This window comes from Neolamprologus brichardi, chromosome 15 (assembly GCF_056152115.1).
Source record: "Neolamprologus brichardi isolate AB-2024 chromosome 15, ASM5615211v1, whole genome shotgun sequence".
Lineage (NCBI taxonomy): Eukaryota > Metazoa > Chordata > Actinopteri > Cichliformes > Cichlidae > Neolamprologus > Neolamprologus brichardi.
In genome coordinates, this window is record NC_142118.1 from 38424850 (window position 1) to 38443033 (window position 18184).

Genomic DNA, 18184 nt, shown 5'->3' on the forward strand with positions numbered 1-18184 from the left:
TGCTTTAAGCTGATACTGTGATACTGTCAAAGGAGGTAACACCTCAAATCTGATGAAACACCTGGCGACGCATAGCGTTTTTTTAAAAGCCGAGAAATGCGCCGTATTTGATAGCTTGCTGCGAGACCTCACACCGAGCACATCTACTGCGGGTGTGGTGCCTGTTATCGACCCGGAGTTAGCAACACCCCCCAAAAACCCGAAGACGAGAGTCCTGGCCCCTAGCCCTGCCAGTGTAGCAGAAATGATGAGGATGATGATGCAGCAGCAGCCGTTCTTCTCTGCGTGAGTAGCTTCATGTTGTTCGTGTGTAATTTACGTTGAGTAGGCTAACCACGTTATTACATTAATGCATGTAAGGTGAACTAGCAAACACCAGCATAGCTACATGCGGCTGTCTTCTTGTTTGATGGCAGATACTCCCTTCACCCTGGACAAAAAGGCTAAAATGACCAAAGAAAAAGTGGAAAACAGTTAAACATGAGAGGTTTTTGGACAAAGTTTGTGTTTTTTCCATTGTTTAAGCTGCTTCCAGCCAAGAGTGATACCATATATGCCCCATAGCTGCAGAAAAGGCTAACATTGTTATCTTTTTACAAAAAAACAGCTGAACATGAGAGGTTTTTGGACAAAGTTTGTGTTCTCCATTCTTTAAGCTCCGGTTTGAGCACCGTTTAAGCACCGGCACCATTTCAAAAGTACCGGTTTGGCACCGGTATCGGATAAAACCTAAACGATACCCATCCCTAGTCGTCGTGAATGAGGTCTAAACCCAAACCGATGTGTTTAATCTTCAGACCGCCTTCTGCTGCTGCTACTCCTGAGCCAACAGCCAACTCTGTAGAAACTGGTGCATCAAACCACTCGACTGTGATGCTGAGGGACAGGAGAACATGGAGAACATGTCTTTATTGTGCCGTCTGCTTTGTTCTGGCAAACGTTTCCTTTTTCTCTGTGAAGAGTTTAATCTCTGCCTCATTTAGATATAATTGCAATAACTGCTGTTGCATGCGGTTATGTTTATTTTAAATGGTGTCCACATGTCCAGCAGCAGATGTAGATGCAGACAAAGGCGTGGTAAGGCCTATCCACGGTCATTTCTCTTCATCAGTTGGACCACTTCAAAGTTTGACCTGACGAGGTAGCTACCAGCCCGGAGAGGCTGCAAGGATACGTGAAGGTCACTGGCTATCTTTGCAGGTTATCCACATCAAAGCTTGTCACATGGAGCCCCAAGAGGATGCTGGGAGCTGGGTTTAGAGCACACACTTTCTACTTTGCTGCATATCAAAATGGGCTTAAGAAGATTCCTCTGGAATGCTTGGTCAGCTTCACAGGAAGTGTAAATGAATACAAATCTAACTTCAATAAAAGTGAGGAGATGAGGCTCTGCAAATATTAATGGAATTCAGACAGAGAACAGAAAAGGAAAATACTGAAGAACAGGGAGAGAAAAGTGTTAAAGCAGCAAGCAGAAGTATTAAAGTATCAACCCGGCACAGCAGGCAGAGAAAAGCTCTGCAGCTCGGTGTCAGCACTTTGCACTTTAGACTAATTAGAATCGTTTAACCTTTTATAAAATCAGACCTTCCAGAATCAAGCCTCACGCTTTGGAGGAGAAACGTCAATAAACCACAGTGTTAACTGCAAAAGCAAATCCAATGAAGAAGAAGAACAAAATGAGCATGTAACAGACAACAGCATCGTACAGCAGACTGAACACAGCTCTGAGTCCATCTGCTGCCACGGATTAAAATAAAGCCAACGTCAGCTGAAAAGCAAGAACGGATTTCTGACTGAAACGTCACTGTTAGTGGAAACAACCGCCTGTGGTCATGGGAGGAAGTGCACGTAGCTGCTACAGGTAATTTGTTTTCTAACGCATGCCTGATGATAATCTGATGATAATCTGACCAAACAGAAATAACTGAATAGATTTCTTTTCTATTTGGTCTTTATTTCGCTGAGGCCTGAAAACGTAAGAGCAGCTGTTATTCATTCTGTGGTAACCACATTTACTTTGATAGCTTCTACTAAACCAACCAGAGCTGCTTTGGCTCAATGGGAAGAGCAGCTGCTCTAGTGGCACAGGTTCGAATCCTACATGTGACATTTGCTGCACATCTTCCCTACTTGCATGTACTCTGCTTTCGGGTGGCTCAGGTGGTGCAGCAGGTCATCTACTGATCGGAAGGTTGGTGGTTCGATTCCTGGCTTCCCCCAGTCTGCATGCAAATATCCTTGGGCAAGGTATTAACCCCAATTGGCTCTCTGATGCATCCATCGCAGTATGAGTGTGTGTGAATGTTACTTAGAAAAGCACCAGGAACAATGTGCTTGTGTGAATGTGTGAATGCACAAGTTGTGTAAAGCTTTGAGTGCTCAGAAGAGTAGAAAAGCGCTTTATAAGAACCAGTCCATTTAGAGTTTTCTTGCATCTCGTTTTTGGCTAATGAACAAAATGGTTGTAAGAAGGCAAAAAGCCGTTAGTGTCGAATCAACGTCAACAAGCCGACAGAAGTGAAAAACCAACCTGGAGAGGACGAACGTTGGGTTTCCTTGGCCTGGAGGAGATTTTCCGACAATAAATCAGGACACGCCATTCTCCAGATGGATTTTATCGCTCCACGTCCTGTCTGGATACGCCCTCCTGCTTGCCTGGCTTACACTTTACAAAGGCCTCTTTGTCTGCTGGAGTTTTGATGATTTCACTCAAGCTAAATGTGCCGTGAGTGTGGACACGGGTTTACTTATCTTTAATTCCCACTATAACATGTAGATGCTCACTGCAGACTGTGAGACTCACACACTTCCTGCTGGTTTTAAACTTGTAGGACCATCCTGACTGACAGCGTGAAGCCGGATCTTGTGTCTGTGGCTGCTGGGCTTCTCTGCAGCAGCTGTCAAAGCTACTGCAGCCACTAATTGTCTGCTCTGCATCACTCTCACTGGGTCCACTCTGTGTGCTCGCTTCCTTCTGCACACATCAGATTAAACACATCCACAACCTGAACGACCTCTGTGTGCAGTTTGTTAGCATTCACTCACATCTTTAGAAGCGAGCTGCGCGTGTAAATATTACATGTTGTTAACGTCACGGCTTTCTCTTTGAGCTCATAAAAGATCCCGTATGTGAGTAATCTATCAGTGAAGATGCCTTTAGCTCCACCTGCTTCTCACAGTCACACATTTCAAATTCAGTTGCAACTCAATGTGATAATATTTTAATATTTTCAATTGAAACTTCAGCACAAGAGCTGAACACTGAAACTTTATCCTTCAAACAGATGTTGTTGGAAAGTTTACTTTCGTCTAGTTTGGTCACAAACAAACAAACTGTTCTTATTTCTGTAATTTTAAAAATAATCATCAAAACTTTAAAGTTCTCATTCACATAAATGCTGTTTTGTCTCGTGGTGGGAGTTTCTGATGGATAATCATGGAGTATAACAAGGTGAGCACGTAGCAATCTTAGAACAAAACATTTGATTTGTTGTGCATTTGTCAGCATGGAGCGTTGTGAGAGGAGGAAAAACAAGCAGCCAGATCTGCTCCTTGAAACGTTGCCCTCTCACCTCAACATGAAATTTAAATTGTGCTCCACGGTGGCTAATCAAGGCCCTGACTTATCTTTAAGGATCTCTGCAGCGTTACAGTGTCCCACTGTTCTCCTTGATAGCCACCGTAATACAACGGGTGAAGTGAAACAGCTACACGAGACCAACGACCTCTAAAGTACCTAAAGATAAACTAAGCAGAGTTTAAGCAGAGCAGAAATGTTTTTCAGGACCTGCAGAGAACAGCGGACATGAAAGCAAAAGCTGCGACAGTTATGTTGCATTTCCTGCAGGAGAAAGGGGAAAATGATAATGGCTGTTAGCTAATCAGCACATTTTCATCCCAGGCATCAGTCGCAGCTGTGACGTCCTGTTGGCACCAGAAATGTGCACCAGGATCAGTCGTGCTCTTAAACTATCGGACGCATTAGAGGCGCAGCGGCGGGACAGACCACATGCAGGTGTCCGTGGTTACTGTCGAGCTTTGCTTTCACTGGATGATTTGTTCTGTGTTCGCTAAGCGTCGTACAAACCAAAGAGCTTTGGGCCTTCAACCAAAGCAAAATCAACACGACTGTGATTAAAAAACAAAACAAAATAAAACAAACACTTTAAGATTACTCAAAAACAAAATAGATTTCTGTTTAGGAGAGATCCAAAATAAACTTCCATTAATAAATGAACACAGACTCTTAAATTCATGCAACATTTATACACAATCTCTAAATCCAAAGGTCTGTTTGAGCAGTTCTGATGTACGGTGGGTTTTGTTGGAGTCCTATCACACTTTTACTATAACTGCGTCACATTAATGACGCCATGAGTCGACACAACTGCAGTCTTTGTGTGTTAGACTGAGCAATGGCTCATTTATTTCTGATTTGTGTCCTATTAAAAGCAACACAAGCAGGAGAATAAGCTCACAGAACAGGTCCTTTGTTTCGGGGCATCAGGGAAGCCGAGCATAACTTTGACGTGTCCCAGTGAGCAGTGTCCCAATCACAGTCTAATGAAGTCTGTAAAAGAGATCCAAAGCCTGTCTGAGAAAACTCTGCTGCGGCTCCTCGGTGCTCATATCAGAATAATTATAATATCTAAGAAGAAAAATTGTTATTCTCTTTAAATTTGAGTGTTTCCTTTATTGCAGATTATTAAAGGAAATTACAGTAAGCCAGGAAAGTTCAGCGTACGCTGAGACTGTGTCAGGGAGCTAAACGAGAATGTTTTTGTTACTCGGGCTGATGCGGATGTGAGCTGGAGAAAGCGTACGCTTTGTGTGGAGAATGGACAGATGCTGGAGAAATGCAATGAAAGCTCAAAGTCAAACGGGGTGCAGAGAGATGGAAAGAGATGAAAAGAGTGTGAGATTCAAATTCAGTGGGTGTTCAGAAATAAAGAGTGATGAGAGACGCCAGGAGAGAGAGAAGGGCAGCAGATGGAGAGGGTTAGTGGTGTGAGGGAGGAAACTGTGCTTCTAACACTATTTAGATTTGTCTCTTTGAGGTTTCACCCATAAAGAAAAGCCATCCAGGAAAACAAACAAACAAAAACACTGGTCATAAGGTCACTGTTGGCTTTTGGCAAGTACTAAAATATTCTGTTTAAATCAGGTAACTGAAAACTGTTGGGCAGGTTTGAAAGAACAGCGGTTAGTTTCAGGATCATCGTCAGGTTCAGTAAAACCGATTAAAAGGAGGATTAACTGCAGAGTTTTTATGTCATTTTAGAAACGTTTAAATATTTCAGTGGCATAAACTTTATTTTCATACATACATACATACACATACACACTAGGGGTGCAACGATACAACAAAATTCACGGTTCGGTTCGGTTCGATACTTTGGTGTCATGGTTCGATATTTTTTCGATACAAAAAAAATGTTCATGCCTTTTTATTAATTTGTCATTTATTAAATTTTCACGGCACATTCTGCACCACATCTCTGTGCGTTCATCATTTGTTTGAAGCCAGCTCACCTCCTGCAACCACTTTTCCGAGAATACGCGCTTCTTTTGTGGTTCGGACTCCTTCTGACATTTCTTTGGAGGTGGAGGAACACCAAAGTAATTGCTTAAAGGAGCTTCTTTGACATCTTTAAGAGTTCTAAACAAATGTCTGTCCTCTTCCTTAAAATCTTATGTACGCAAACACGCGTTGCAACTTCTTATCTTGTGCGGGTTTTTATTTTGACAGCGAATGCGCACCTGCGGACCACTTATGTGCAGCCCTGGTTATTTAGCTCGTCATATTGCAGCCACAGAAATTCTTTTGTCCATGAAACCATAAAGCTGCACTTTCTTTTTGCCTTATAGTCTGATTTGTCATAACTTTTCCGTTTTGTGGTAAGCTTTTCTTTGGCTGTCACGTCTTCACCCTGACCTGTCTTATTTGGCTCAGCAGAACTAAAATATATATCCTGCTGCTTTTACACACGCACTCACATAACGCTCAGCGATTCTCTGCGCGATCAACCTCTCACATGTTTAAGCTGCAGGAGATTTCACTTGTCATGTTTGCATAGTAAGCTAACGATTGATAAGACGATGTCAGAGGAATTGGTGCGCAAATTATCATCACTCACCAATCAGTACTGTCGCTTTCTATACACACATATACATATATATATGTATGTATTAGGGGTGCAATGATACTCGTATCGATATTGAACCGTTCGATACAGTGCTTTCGGTTCGGTACGCATATGTATGAACAATATAAAATTTTTAATTTATTTTATCAACTTCTCTTCTGACGATGCTGTCTGTGTTGAGCGCTCAGTGGATCTGCGTTCGACTACTCCGCCTAGGCTGCACTGTCGAGCGCAGATCCACTGAGCGCAGCGCAAGCTAGCGAGACAGAAGCTAAGCTCCTTGCAACATGGCAAATTGAACCTCCCCCACCCTCATTCAGATCTGGCGTTTGGAACTATTTTGGTTTTCATGTGACGTATGACCCTGAAGGTAAGCGCGTCATGGACTAAAGTAAAACAGTATGTTGGATGTGCCAGCAATGCTCAATTACATTTGTGGGAACTAGTGCGTTAGCGCAGTTAGCTCGTTAACGTGTTAGCCATCCAGCCCCACGCACGGGGCGATCCGCGGTAGCTCGTTAACGGAGATTTGCCGTGTTGTGGCGTTAACGTCATTTCAGATTAACGCTGACAGCACTAGTGGGAACACAACGAATATGACTGCACATTTACTCCGACATCATCCTCGTGCAAAGACAAGTGGAAGCAGACAAAAACAACAAGCACGCATGCTACAAACTTTACCCGAGTCATTTAGACAGCCGTTAGCACATGATTCTCCTTATGGGGACCTGATATGTTTAATATGCTGCTGAGAATATAGCCCAGAAGAAGCGTATAGTAGAGCTTTTATTTTGGAAAGAGACGTTTCTCTGTAATAAACTCTCTTTTCCAAAGATGAGGGATTTCTCCATCAGATAGATTTATTATTTATTACTTTGTTGTTTCAGCAACATTAAATTTAAAAACTGTACTTTTGAGGTAAAATATATATTTATAATTTTAATAAATGACAAATTAAAAAAGCATGAACATTTTTTTGTATCGAAAAAATATCGAACTGTGAATTTTGTCGTTGCACCCCTAGTATGTATGTATATATATATGTATATGTGTGTGTATATATATAAAATAAAAACTAAATCTAATAGTGGTAAAGGCAGAGCTGGAGGTCATTCTTAGGCAGTACAAGACCTGAGCTGGCTCAGAACTGCGAGCTTTAACAGAGGAGAGGCCGCTGTGCTGCTATACTTTCTGAGCCTCGGTGATATTGCACAGGACTTAAACTTTGATGCTTTGATTTCCTTGAGTGGTTCCAGAAAAGAGTCCATTACTCTTTGCTCTCATTGGTCATGATACGGCCAATTGTGCCTGCACAAAAAAGAAGAGAATCCTCTTGTAAGGATTTGTTGTAATGCCGTGTGTCTTAGAGATGTGAGCACTGGGCTGTGCTGCATTTGGACTCATCTTCAGCAGTGAAGGTAATAGCAAACGGATGAATATCCCTCTGGACTGAGTCATAGTGTCTATTTAGCTTGTGCTTCAGTCCTGCCATGTGACTAACAACAGGGAAAGAGCATGCTGTGTCGCCACTCAGGCAACTCTCCAGACACCTTGGCCCTGCAGTGCAGCACACCATGTCATCACGCTGGGAAAAGGGACACGCAGCCTGGCAGGGCACGACAGGCAGGAGCTTAGTGGCAGCAAAAGTCTCACAAAACAGACTCACAAAATGTAGTGAAATAAGAAGCTTCTGTCTTGATGATTACGTCTATCATGGTGCAGAATTGCGTGCTGAATACTCAGGTGTGACCTACTGTGTCACGCAGACATAACTACTGTAAAACTTTTCTGGGTCCTGTATCATCTCATCTACAGACCATAAGCAAAAAGGCCCACTCCCACTCCTCTGTACCTCAGCTTTATTTTCTGTGCATGTACCTACTGCAGGTCTGCTCTGTACAGACTGCCGACTGAGCTCAGCAATCTCCCAAAAACCTCAAACTAATCATGCGTTTGATTCATGATATAAGAAATTGTACTGGAAAAAAAAAAAAAAGGGTCGCCGCCATATCTGTTATAAAAACACAAGTGATGGTGTTTTACAGAGACTGTTGACATTTGCTGCAGAAACCACCTGATATAAACACGACTACACGGTTGTGATTTCTGTCGCACGTCTTGTCTGCTGCATTTATTAGAGCTTACTTGCACCAGTAGTACAAATAAGGAAGCTAAATTTATTCTCCTACAAAGAGCACAAGGTTTAGTTTTGCAGTTTTTTTCAGGTGTCAATCAAAAGTCTTTGACCCAACAGATTAAACACTGAGTGACTCCAGGTTCATCTTAGACAAAAGAGCCGTGTGTATATCTGTCCTGTCGCTGCAGAAGGTTTTTCATGGGGTTTCCAATCTGTGCCTACAGGTTGGACAGCTTTCTTTAGCAAACAGGGACTCAGGCTTAAAGATTGTTTCTTTCTTGAGTGAATATATAACTAATCCAACATTACACACTGAAACCTGAGACAGTGAAAACTCAATGTTTAAATAGGCTTGGACTAAGTTGGCTGAAATGTTTGACTTCCTGTTCCCTGAGGTGATGTCTAAAGAACCATAACACTACTTTTGGATTAATGTCAAAAGCAGAGCTGAAGAGCCGTATATGAAGACTACATGATGCACCACAGACTGCACAGCTTCATGCAGGCACCAACTGTTGGCATGTGCAGGGTAGCAGTGCGTATTAGTGGAATCAACAAGATTACAAATCCTACACCGGACTCTTCATCCAGTCCATCAATCTGATGTTTTGCAGATTGATTTTGATTCATTGACTCCAAACCCTCCACGCGTCTGCAGACCTGGTGCAGTATTCTGTGTTTGAGCCGTGCACACACACTGAGCTTATGCACATTTTGGTGAGTGTTTGTAAGACTAAACTGCAGCAGCAGGAAATGAATACAAAAAGAATTGGACAGTTAGTTTGAATGTTTCCCATGAAACCATCAACATACCATCTTCCTTGGTTCTGACTTGAGCTGCAGAGCTCTCTGGACCTGGCCCAACATCTGTGTGAGCCCTCACCCACACCAAATACTCCGTCCACTTCTCCAGGTCCTCCAAAATGTAGCTGGTGATATCAGGACCGATCCCTGACACCTGGTGGCGTTTCTGGTCCTCTCCCGTGAGTGCTTGGTAGGCCAGGGAGTAGCCAACGATCTCACCGTGCTGGCTGTCTGTGGGCGGGGCCACCCAACTCACCTCGACGCTGGTGGAACTGAGGCTGAGCAAATGTACTTCCTGGGGTGGGGCTGATGGGGCTGAAGGAAGGGGAGGAGGGAGGGTAATGGTCAGGTAGGGTGGATGATGGATGATGAAGCAGCTGTCTCTCTGGACTGTGTTACAGTAAATATTAAACTGGCAGATTAATCATCCTATCAATGTTGTTGTCATTATGGTTTGTGGAAACAGTCTCCTGCTCTATGTTCAGTGTACATCTTTGTAAATATGTGATTATTTTAAATCACATTTGTCTGGAGGGGTATAACGAAACCATGAAGCCAGGCTGACAAATCAAACCACCTAAAGTGCAAAGAAGCCCCGCCCCTCCAAAAAACGACGTGCAGGGTGATTCTTTTGGGACTCGCCTGTTCAGAAAGCTGTGGTTGATAGCTGCGCTGCCACAGGCTCTGCTTGCTATGCGTCACCTGGGCTAATTGGTGCCACTGGACCCCTCAAGCATGTTTGTAGTGTCGGTGCCTCTTTCCAGCATTTTAGAGCAGAAATCGGACAAATGTTATAATTCTGTGTCCCAGTTTGGGTGAGTGAAAGTTTGTGTTATCTGTTATCTAGCACTCGAGGGGCATGTCAGTGTGTGAACTACACCGCAGGTGTTTCCTGCAGTAGTTCCACTCTGACAGAAAAGTCTTGAGCCACGTGTCATTTCCTTAGATTTTGTCAGAAAATGGGCAATTTTTGGTCTTTTTCTTCTGTTTCTGTGCCTGAGCCGAGGTAACGTACAAATGTGATCAATGAAGTCTCATTTGATCTCTTATGACAGAGCCTCCTCCCTGCTTTACAGTTAAACACTCATCGTCATATTTCTCTCCTGGTCTTCGTTGTACATGTTGATAAATTTATTTGGATCCATCGCTGCATGAGATCAGCCACAAGTTAGTGTTGAAGGATTCACCACGCTGAGATAAGGATAAGCTTTGGGCTGATAGCTCTTGGGAATCACCTTATTGGTGCAAAGATACTATTTCATGCCGGTCAAACTATGTGATTTTTTTCTATTTTCAAATAAAGAAACAATAAAGATACAATTTAAACTTGGTTCTTTGCAAAGTTGTACTTTTGTCTGTATGTGTAGACAACACTGGGTCGAACCTCGGTACAGGAAATGGACCAAAAAGAAGCGACTAAAGCACCAAAGAAAACCTTTAAAGTGCTTCCGCACTACAACCTGGTTTGCCTCTTACCTGTAATTATTTTTATTTAATTTAATAACTGTACAGTACTCTCTGTTTATAGTAACCATTGTCCTTAATGTAAATATGTAAGAAAAATTCTGTATGTTTCTGTTCCGTGTCCTGTGTCCTGTTTGTTTGTATATTTGTCTTTTTGGCTGCTGTTACAACCAAATTTCCTCTTGTGGGACAATTAAAGGATTATTCTATTCTATTCTATTCTATTCTATTCTTCTAAAGAATTTCAGAAAGTCTAGTGAACTATTGCTAACGAGAAAGTCCAAACATAAAGAAACAAACGTTGGATCAAGACTTTGGGGCAGAGCTTTACACGGCACCTGTAACCAAAGCAGCTTCCTGTTTAAGCTTGGTGACAAAAGCTGATAAAACTCAGTTTTGTCTTACATGTTTAATTATATCACTTCTTGCATTAGTTGCAAACTTGCCCTCCTTTCTGGATCAGAAATGAAACTATAATAATCAAATGTAAGAATCACTAAATATTTCGATGACAGTAATAGTCCTGAATTCATCTTTAACAAGATGACTGAATATAAAAGTTAGTTTACAGTTTGGTAATATTTGCACTGCATTTTCCACAAACCATAGAGAAAACCAATCAGCAATCACATGTAAATGAAGATGATTTTAAGATGAAAAGTTATTTGTCAGGAAATATTTCTGTGATTTCATGTCCTGAAAATAACAAGTACAAATAACCTTCACAGTCCAGAGGGCAGAAACATACTGCAACACACACACACACACGCACACACACACAGGCACACACACACAGGCACACACACGCACGCACACACACACACACACGCACACGCACACACACACGCACACAGTGTGAAGTTTCACCAACTGAAAGATAAAACAGACACACTACAGATGAATGCATGTATGCACAATGACCCACAAGAGCAGAATACAACAACACAACAACAGAAGCAGCCACTGAGATGAATGTGGAGCAGGTGGAAGAGATAACACGGGTGGCAGTTATCACGCTCGCCTGTGCCGTGGCGGCCCCAGCCGAGCGGATGCGCTCAGTTCCTGTTTGAACGGCGCTGGAAGCCTCTTCGTTCTCCTGCTGCAGGAAAGGTGCTCGCTGGTTGAAAGGAAACTTCATGCATACGAGAAGTTTTGGATGTATCACTGCAGGGGTGCAATGAATCAAAAGGCAGAGATCCATGTGTGGGAGATTAAAGTCCCAAACAGAAACACGAATATGAAAAATAGTCTTCAAGCAGAGGTGGGTGGCTCTGAGAGAAAGGGAATCAAGATTTGGGCAGAAAAAGAGCCGTAAGAAAAAAGAAAACACAAAAACAGAGACGCTATTGTGAGGTCTGAAAGATTACATCGCATCGATTTAATCTTTTCTGTTTTGAACATCTAAAACTGAAAAGTGATCTCAAGCCAGGGTAAAAATATTTAAGACTGCATCTGTTTTAGTCTCTGCAAGTGGTCAAAGATGGACTTTCACTACGCTTTAGAATAAAGCCAGGAACAATGACATTCATGCGCACATGTAATCCATTTAACCTGTAATGAAAACGCTCTGGAGTCACATCCTGACACAATCTCCTTTTATGTCCCTTTTATGGTCATTTTCACCAGCTTTACCTTCTTACCCTCCTCTCAGGGCTTCCTGTGTCAGGGTCCTGTTGTGTTTTAAGTATAACCAGTCATATGTATATTCTTATTCTTATTTTTGTAATGATTAACACCCCCTTTTTCCCTCCACCCTCCCTGTCTGTCATACATTAAGCTATTTCCAAAGGAGCATAACAGAAGAGGTAAAATGAATAAAGAAGAATTATTAACAGCTAACTGCGGCTGCACCAGATCACTGAGTCACACTGAAAGCAAACGGGGTAGAAGGAGGTGTTGCTTGAATTTCAGCTTCCTGTTTGCATTTGAATTACATTTACATTATATCACATTTAAAGTTCAACAAACTCACCGGTGAAAACACTTTTCTGAACTTCAATAAATGCACGATGCTTGGTAGGTTAATTATTGTAGAAAAAATGGTGCATTTAAACAAAAGTCTGCAAAAATACAAACAATCTGCGCGTGGAAACATACATTCATCTAAACCAGGGGTGTCGAACTCCAGGCCTCACGAGCCGGTGTCCTGCAGGTTTTAGATCTCACCCTGGGTCAACACACCTGAATCAAGTGATCAGTTCATTATCAGGCCTCTGGAGAACCTCAGGACATGTTGAGGAGGTAATTTAGCCATTTAAATGAGCTGTGTTGGATCAAGGACACATCTAAAACCTGCAGGACACCAGCCCTCGAGGCCTGGAGTTCGACACCCCTGATCTAAACAAAAAAATGATTGTTTCTGCCGTGAGACGCTGCTGGGAAAAGCACAGGACAGTTATTAGATGGTTTTTCTTTCCTGTAGTAACCTTGCAGTTTCAGTACAATATGTATCTGACAAGAGCCTGATATGCTGTAAGTAAACAGACATGAGAGTGGCAGCGAGATGAGAAGTTGCAGGGAGGAGGCAGCAGTGGTCAGAGTCCTCAGACTTGTTTGCAAGTTCTCTGACGCGTTGTGTTTGGCAGTCAGAGCGGCGATGAGAGCGACTGCTAATCAAAGAGAATAGTTTACAACATTTGTTTGCAGTGTGACAGCTGAAAGATTTCAGCCCTGGCAGGTAAAACAAGTAGCTGAGCGAGGGCTCGCACTCCTGTCATAAATACTGCAGCTTCAGCTCCTCATCGGCCGGCGTGCCGGAGATGTGACGCTAAGATAACACGTCGTAGTTGTGAATTAACGGCGTTCGACGGTGTTCGTGACGGAGCAGTGATCGAAGTCCTGCACATCCACATGCTCGGCCACATTTCACATGACAAACAATCATCTGAAAGGAACATGACAGTTGTGATGAAAGCTGTCTCTGCACACGTCTGTTTGTGTTTGCTCGGCCTTACATCATAATGTGCCGCGTGTATCGACTCAGTGACTTTATTGGACTATTTGTCAAAACGTGCAACGCCCGCTGATTGTTCCGCTGCAGAAAGCAGAATATGCATCTATAAATACCGAGCATACGAACGGCGTCGTGTGTGGATTGTGTCACAAAGAGGCGACGTTTTCTGTGGTTGCTGCCTTTGATTTTATAATCGAGTTGAATGTTCGGGAAAATGAAGCGCGACGGGCAGGTGGAAAAATTCAACATATAATTAATGCTACAGCTTTGATTACATTTTGCTTGAAAAATGACATTTGCAGTTGCACAGTTCTGTGAGCTGCGCTGCTGCTGGTCCTGTTGTGTTTGAATAGTTCAGAACACGAGGTTCTGCTCCCCGACTCAGGTGGGAACCATCGGCATGGAGATCTGGGTAAAAGCTGAGCTCTTTAGAGAACAATAACACCAGACGGCACTAAAACTCCAGCTTCTCATATAAATGAGTATTTATCATTTTTATGCTGTAAATGCATAGTTGAGCAAAAAATAAAACACAGACTTAATGTGGCGCGTTTTAAATCACAGAAACAGAATAAATCACGTATGTGAAGCAAAGTTACAACATTTGACACGCTGTGGGAATAAAAAGCAACTGTGACAGAGACTGTTTGCTGCTGACAGACAGGCCTGAATGAAACACCGAGGGGCTTTTACACGTCGAGTAGGAGGATCGCTCTAAACTGACACACGGTTATTCATTGTTTATGCCATCGGTTTACCTCAGGTATGTTACAGGTGTTCAAATCAGACACAGACACACTCAGTAAACAGAATAAGAGAAAGAAAAAAGCTCTCAGGGAGCTGGATCTCTTAGTTGGGCTGCACTGAATGAAGCTCCACTTACCTCCACATGTTTTTGGTGTATTTAGTCAGTTTTAAGTCACAGATGACTGATTCAGTCGTTCTCACCTGGACTACATAACTGGAGCCACACCTGTGAACGTGACTGCGTGCTGTTATACTTACTGGACTGAGCTGTCCTGCATTCAACAGGCTGAGTGAAGACGCCCAAGCCCATCTCCGATCGGGCTGCCAGGGAGAAGACGTACAGCGTGTCTGGCTTCAGACCATCGACTGCATAGGAGCCCGCTGCATCGAAGGTGACGCGGTGCTGTGAAGAGACGAAAGAGCACCAGATCACGAGGGCGAAACTGAAGCCAGGGCCTGATTGGTCATAATGGAGTCTGCAGACAAAGCCTGGAGCTTCTCGAGGAGGCTGAGCAGCCTTCCTGCCAAGCTCCTCGTAACATTCACGAGCCGGTGCAGCAAAGAGAAGTGGAGCTTCTCAGCAGGCTTGCCTTGTACAGCGGCCAAGCGAAGCCGTCACCTCTCCACACTCGCCCACAGCTCTGCTCTCACGGTTTCAGTTTGTCTCAGCTTCTCTCTCTTCACACGCACACGTTTGAAAAACAATATTGCACGAGCAATAAGGTTTATGATTCGATGCAATATGTAACCAAGTTTTTATCACTGCCATGACTGGTTTCTCGTGTGGCTTAAATCTTCCTCAGTTACTTAATGCAGAGATGTTAGGCAACAGGAAGCTGTTCTTGTTTGGTGGTTGGCTTATTTAAACGCTGGTGTTGTTTAGGGCTCGTCATATGAACCTGTGTGTTTTAAGCCTGTGTGTGCGGGAAACACACACAACTACTGAAGGAGTGCATCACACCACAGACACAGCCAGAAAATCTGAAACTGCAATGATTTCTTTCCAGTGTAGTTCTTGATGCACAGCAGCCATCAGCTCATCCAAGCTCTTTGTCATACATCAAAATTACAGCAAACCCTCCAACTCCAGTAGCTTCAAAAATATGGAGTTAGGGCTGGGCTTTGATTATCGATTTATCGATTAAAATCGATTCTGGCTTGGATAACGTGATATCGATTCATTAAAACCCTTTATTAAACGCCAGAATCTCAGGTTAAACCTCACAAAACTTCAACAACCACCAAACAGATAAAAAAGAGAGCAGGGACACGGCTTCTGCACAGAGACGTAAACACAAAGCTCGGACCTGCCGACGCATCAGGATCAGTGAGATGTGACTTTCTCACCGACGCCACGGACGCGGTCGGGGCTGAAAGCCGACAGCTCGCTGACTCTGATGTTTCGGCGAGTCGAGCTTTGTGTTCACGTCGTTTTTTCACTGATTCTGAAGCTGTTAGTTTATCTCTCTCCAAACAATATTGACCGAACCAGCAGCAACAGAAGATCCAAACTAGCTTCACATAAACATCGTCATGGACTCACTCGTAGCTTTGGTGTTTTGCTTCCACCAGGATAAAATCACACTTCATGCACAGCTCTCTCTGTACTGAACAGTTTCTTAAAAATCTGTTTTCTGCATTATTCGCTTGCTTGTTACGCACAACTCTACTGTTGTTTGCAGCCTGTCAGCTGCTGTTTTTTCCTTTTACTTACATCTGAAAACAAAGCCTCATTTCTGCCGTTCAACACTGAACAAATTTAAACTTTTTAAAATGATGCAAAATTACAAAACGCTTATTTGTGTCTCTAATCAAACCTCTGTAACTTTGCTTCCCTTCAGCAGCATCAGGTCATGTTCACGTGTTGATTGATGGTTTTTATGTTTTTGATCTACTGCAGAATATTTTCATAAATCCCAGACCAGGAAAATCACCTTCATGTGTTTCTGTGTTTTATCCTCAGTTACTTTGACACAGAGGCCTCTGCTGTGATGCTACAGCTTTGATAAAGTCTCGCAAGTGTCAGCTTTCTTTTTATAGATATAAAATATGGAAATGTACTGATGCATGATCTGAATTATAATATTTCTGACTGATGCAAAATTTCCCAGATTAAAATCGAATCGAATCGAATCGGGGATCAAATCGATTCGGGACCTTGTGAATCAGAATCGAATCGATTGTAGAAATCAGTGACGACACGCAGCTCTAATGGAGACTGTGGCATCACCCAGATCTCCTCGTGGATAAATCACAGCAAGAAGTGTTCGTGATGTGATGACATTTATCAAACCTGAATAAAGTGCCGACACTTTGAACTTACTAAAAAGACATTACTGCAAATACGCAGCCTGAAGCACAGCACAGCTCACAGCCAATAAAGATTTTACAAGCAGCATCTCAGTGGAAAGAAAAGATTTTTAAGGTGGTATTTACCTTGTCTGTGGGATTGCTGGCTTCCCAGTACACCAGTTCAAAGCTAATGATGGGTTCCTGGACAGGCCAAAGCCATGACAGCATGATGCGTGAGTCCAGCTCAGCCTCACCGTCAAAGTCAGACGGCTGAGCTGGAACTGCAGGAGGAAACAAAGAGATGTGTTAAGATGGAAACACAAAGCAGAGGAGTAAAGTAAAGCTGGGCGAGGACCTGCCAGGAAAATCCACATTTGTTGTTTTGAACAGACAGGTAGATAAAATCCTGTTGGCACATCTATTCACATCATGTGTGAATAGATGTGCCAACAACTCAACGCTTTCATACATGAACAAAAAGTCATCATTTCTGGGTGAAATTATGCCAACAAAGTATAGAAAACCAACACCTGCCATGAACCAGTAAATTCTCAGAAGTAAGAGGTGCAGAGAGGTTTAATAAGCATTTTCCAAACCCTGTAACAATTAGAGGTGGGAATCACCATACATCCCACGATACGATATTATTGCAATTTTTAAAAATATTTTGCGATATTCAGATTCTGTACATAAAGGTAAACTTTATCAATATTCATTTTCTCTAATATCAAAGTCTCACACTCAGTCTTTCTCTCATTTCAGTTTGATTGTTGACAAACTGAACGGTTTGTATTACAGTCTAGTCCAACTTAACTGAATCAACCATCTGGTACAATTATAGCTATTCTGAACTATGCAGTTTATGAAAACTATGCAGCCCCTTCAGCAACTGAAGAATTTGAAAGTAAATTAAAACAAAATATAATTTTACATTAAATAAAAAAGTTTTAAACTTAATTAAAATAAAACATGTCTTAAATTAAAATAAGTAAACTGTCATGTTTATTGCTGCCAAAAACAAGTTAAACACATTTGGACAGTGAAGGAATGTCAGGATTCTTGCTCAGAAAAAGGATCAACATGCTCTGAAGTCAGAGCACAAAAACCTTTTTGTAACAAAGTATCGATTTCTGCTGTCCCTGTATCCATACATTATTAGCAAACAAAATATCACCATGCTACATAGTATCGTGTAGTCTAACAATAGAGTTAAACTCAAAGAAGTTAAAATTCTAGACAATGAAAAAAGTAGGTTGAAATATTTTGTGTCAGCCTGTGAGAGTCCTGAAGTCTTTTCATTTGCAGCCCAGGTATGGCGCCATGTTTGGTCCTGTCAGGCAAAGCTCGCTGTAAAAGATGCTGTGACGAAAACACCAGCCTGTCCTTGAACATAAGGCTGTTCTAAGCCTCAGCAAAGGAAATGATGCGAATCCTGCGCAGTTGTGCTGTAGCAGTGAGGTTTATACCCACATTTACCACAAGCTCCGGGCTGGGCTGACTTCACCCTGCTCGTAGTGCGGGCTTGTACAAACGTTTAGGCTGCCTGACGCTGACATCTCTTCTTATAGAAATAAATATAATGCAAATGTGATTTTGTATTTTTTAATCCTAAAAATCAGAAGAGATTTTTCAATA

The 18184-nt window shown here is 42.5% G+C and overlaps 1 protein-coding gene across 6 annotated transcripts in view; it reads right to left on the minus strand.

The window, feature by feature from the left end:
- ptprfa (protein tyrosine phosphatase receptor type Fa) overlaps positions 1–18184 on the minus strand; it is a 385498-nt gene that overhangs the window by 112768 nt on the left and 254546 nt on the right. For 4 of the 6 annotated variants that reach the window (XM_087852895.1, XM_087852893.1, XM_087852897.1 and 1 more), the window contains 2 exons: positions 16694–16830; positions 14516–14660 (listed from right to left, as the gene is read on the minus strand). In XM_087852895.1, the coding sequence (XP_087709021.1) occupies positions 14516–14660; positions 16694–16830 (282 nt within the window). Of the gene's footprint in view, positions 1–9102; positions 9409–14515; positions 14661–16693; positions 16831–18184 lie in introns of all 6 variants that reach the window. The other 2 variants (XM_087852896.1, XM_087852892.1) reach the window with 1 other exon arrangement.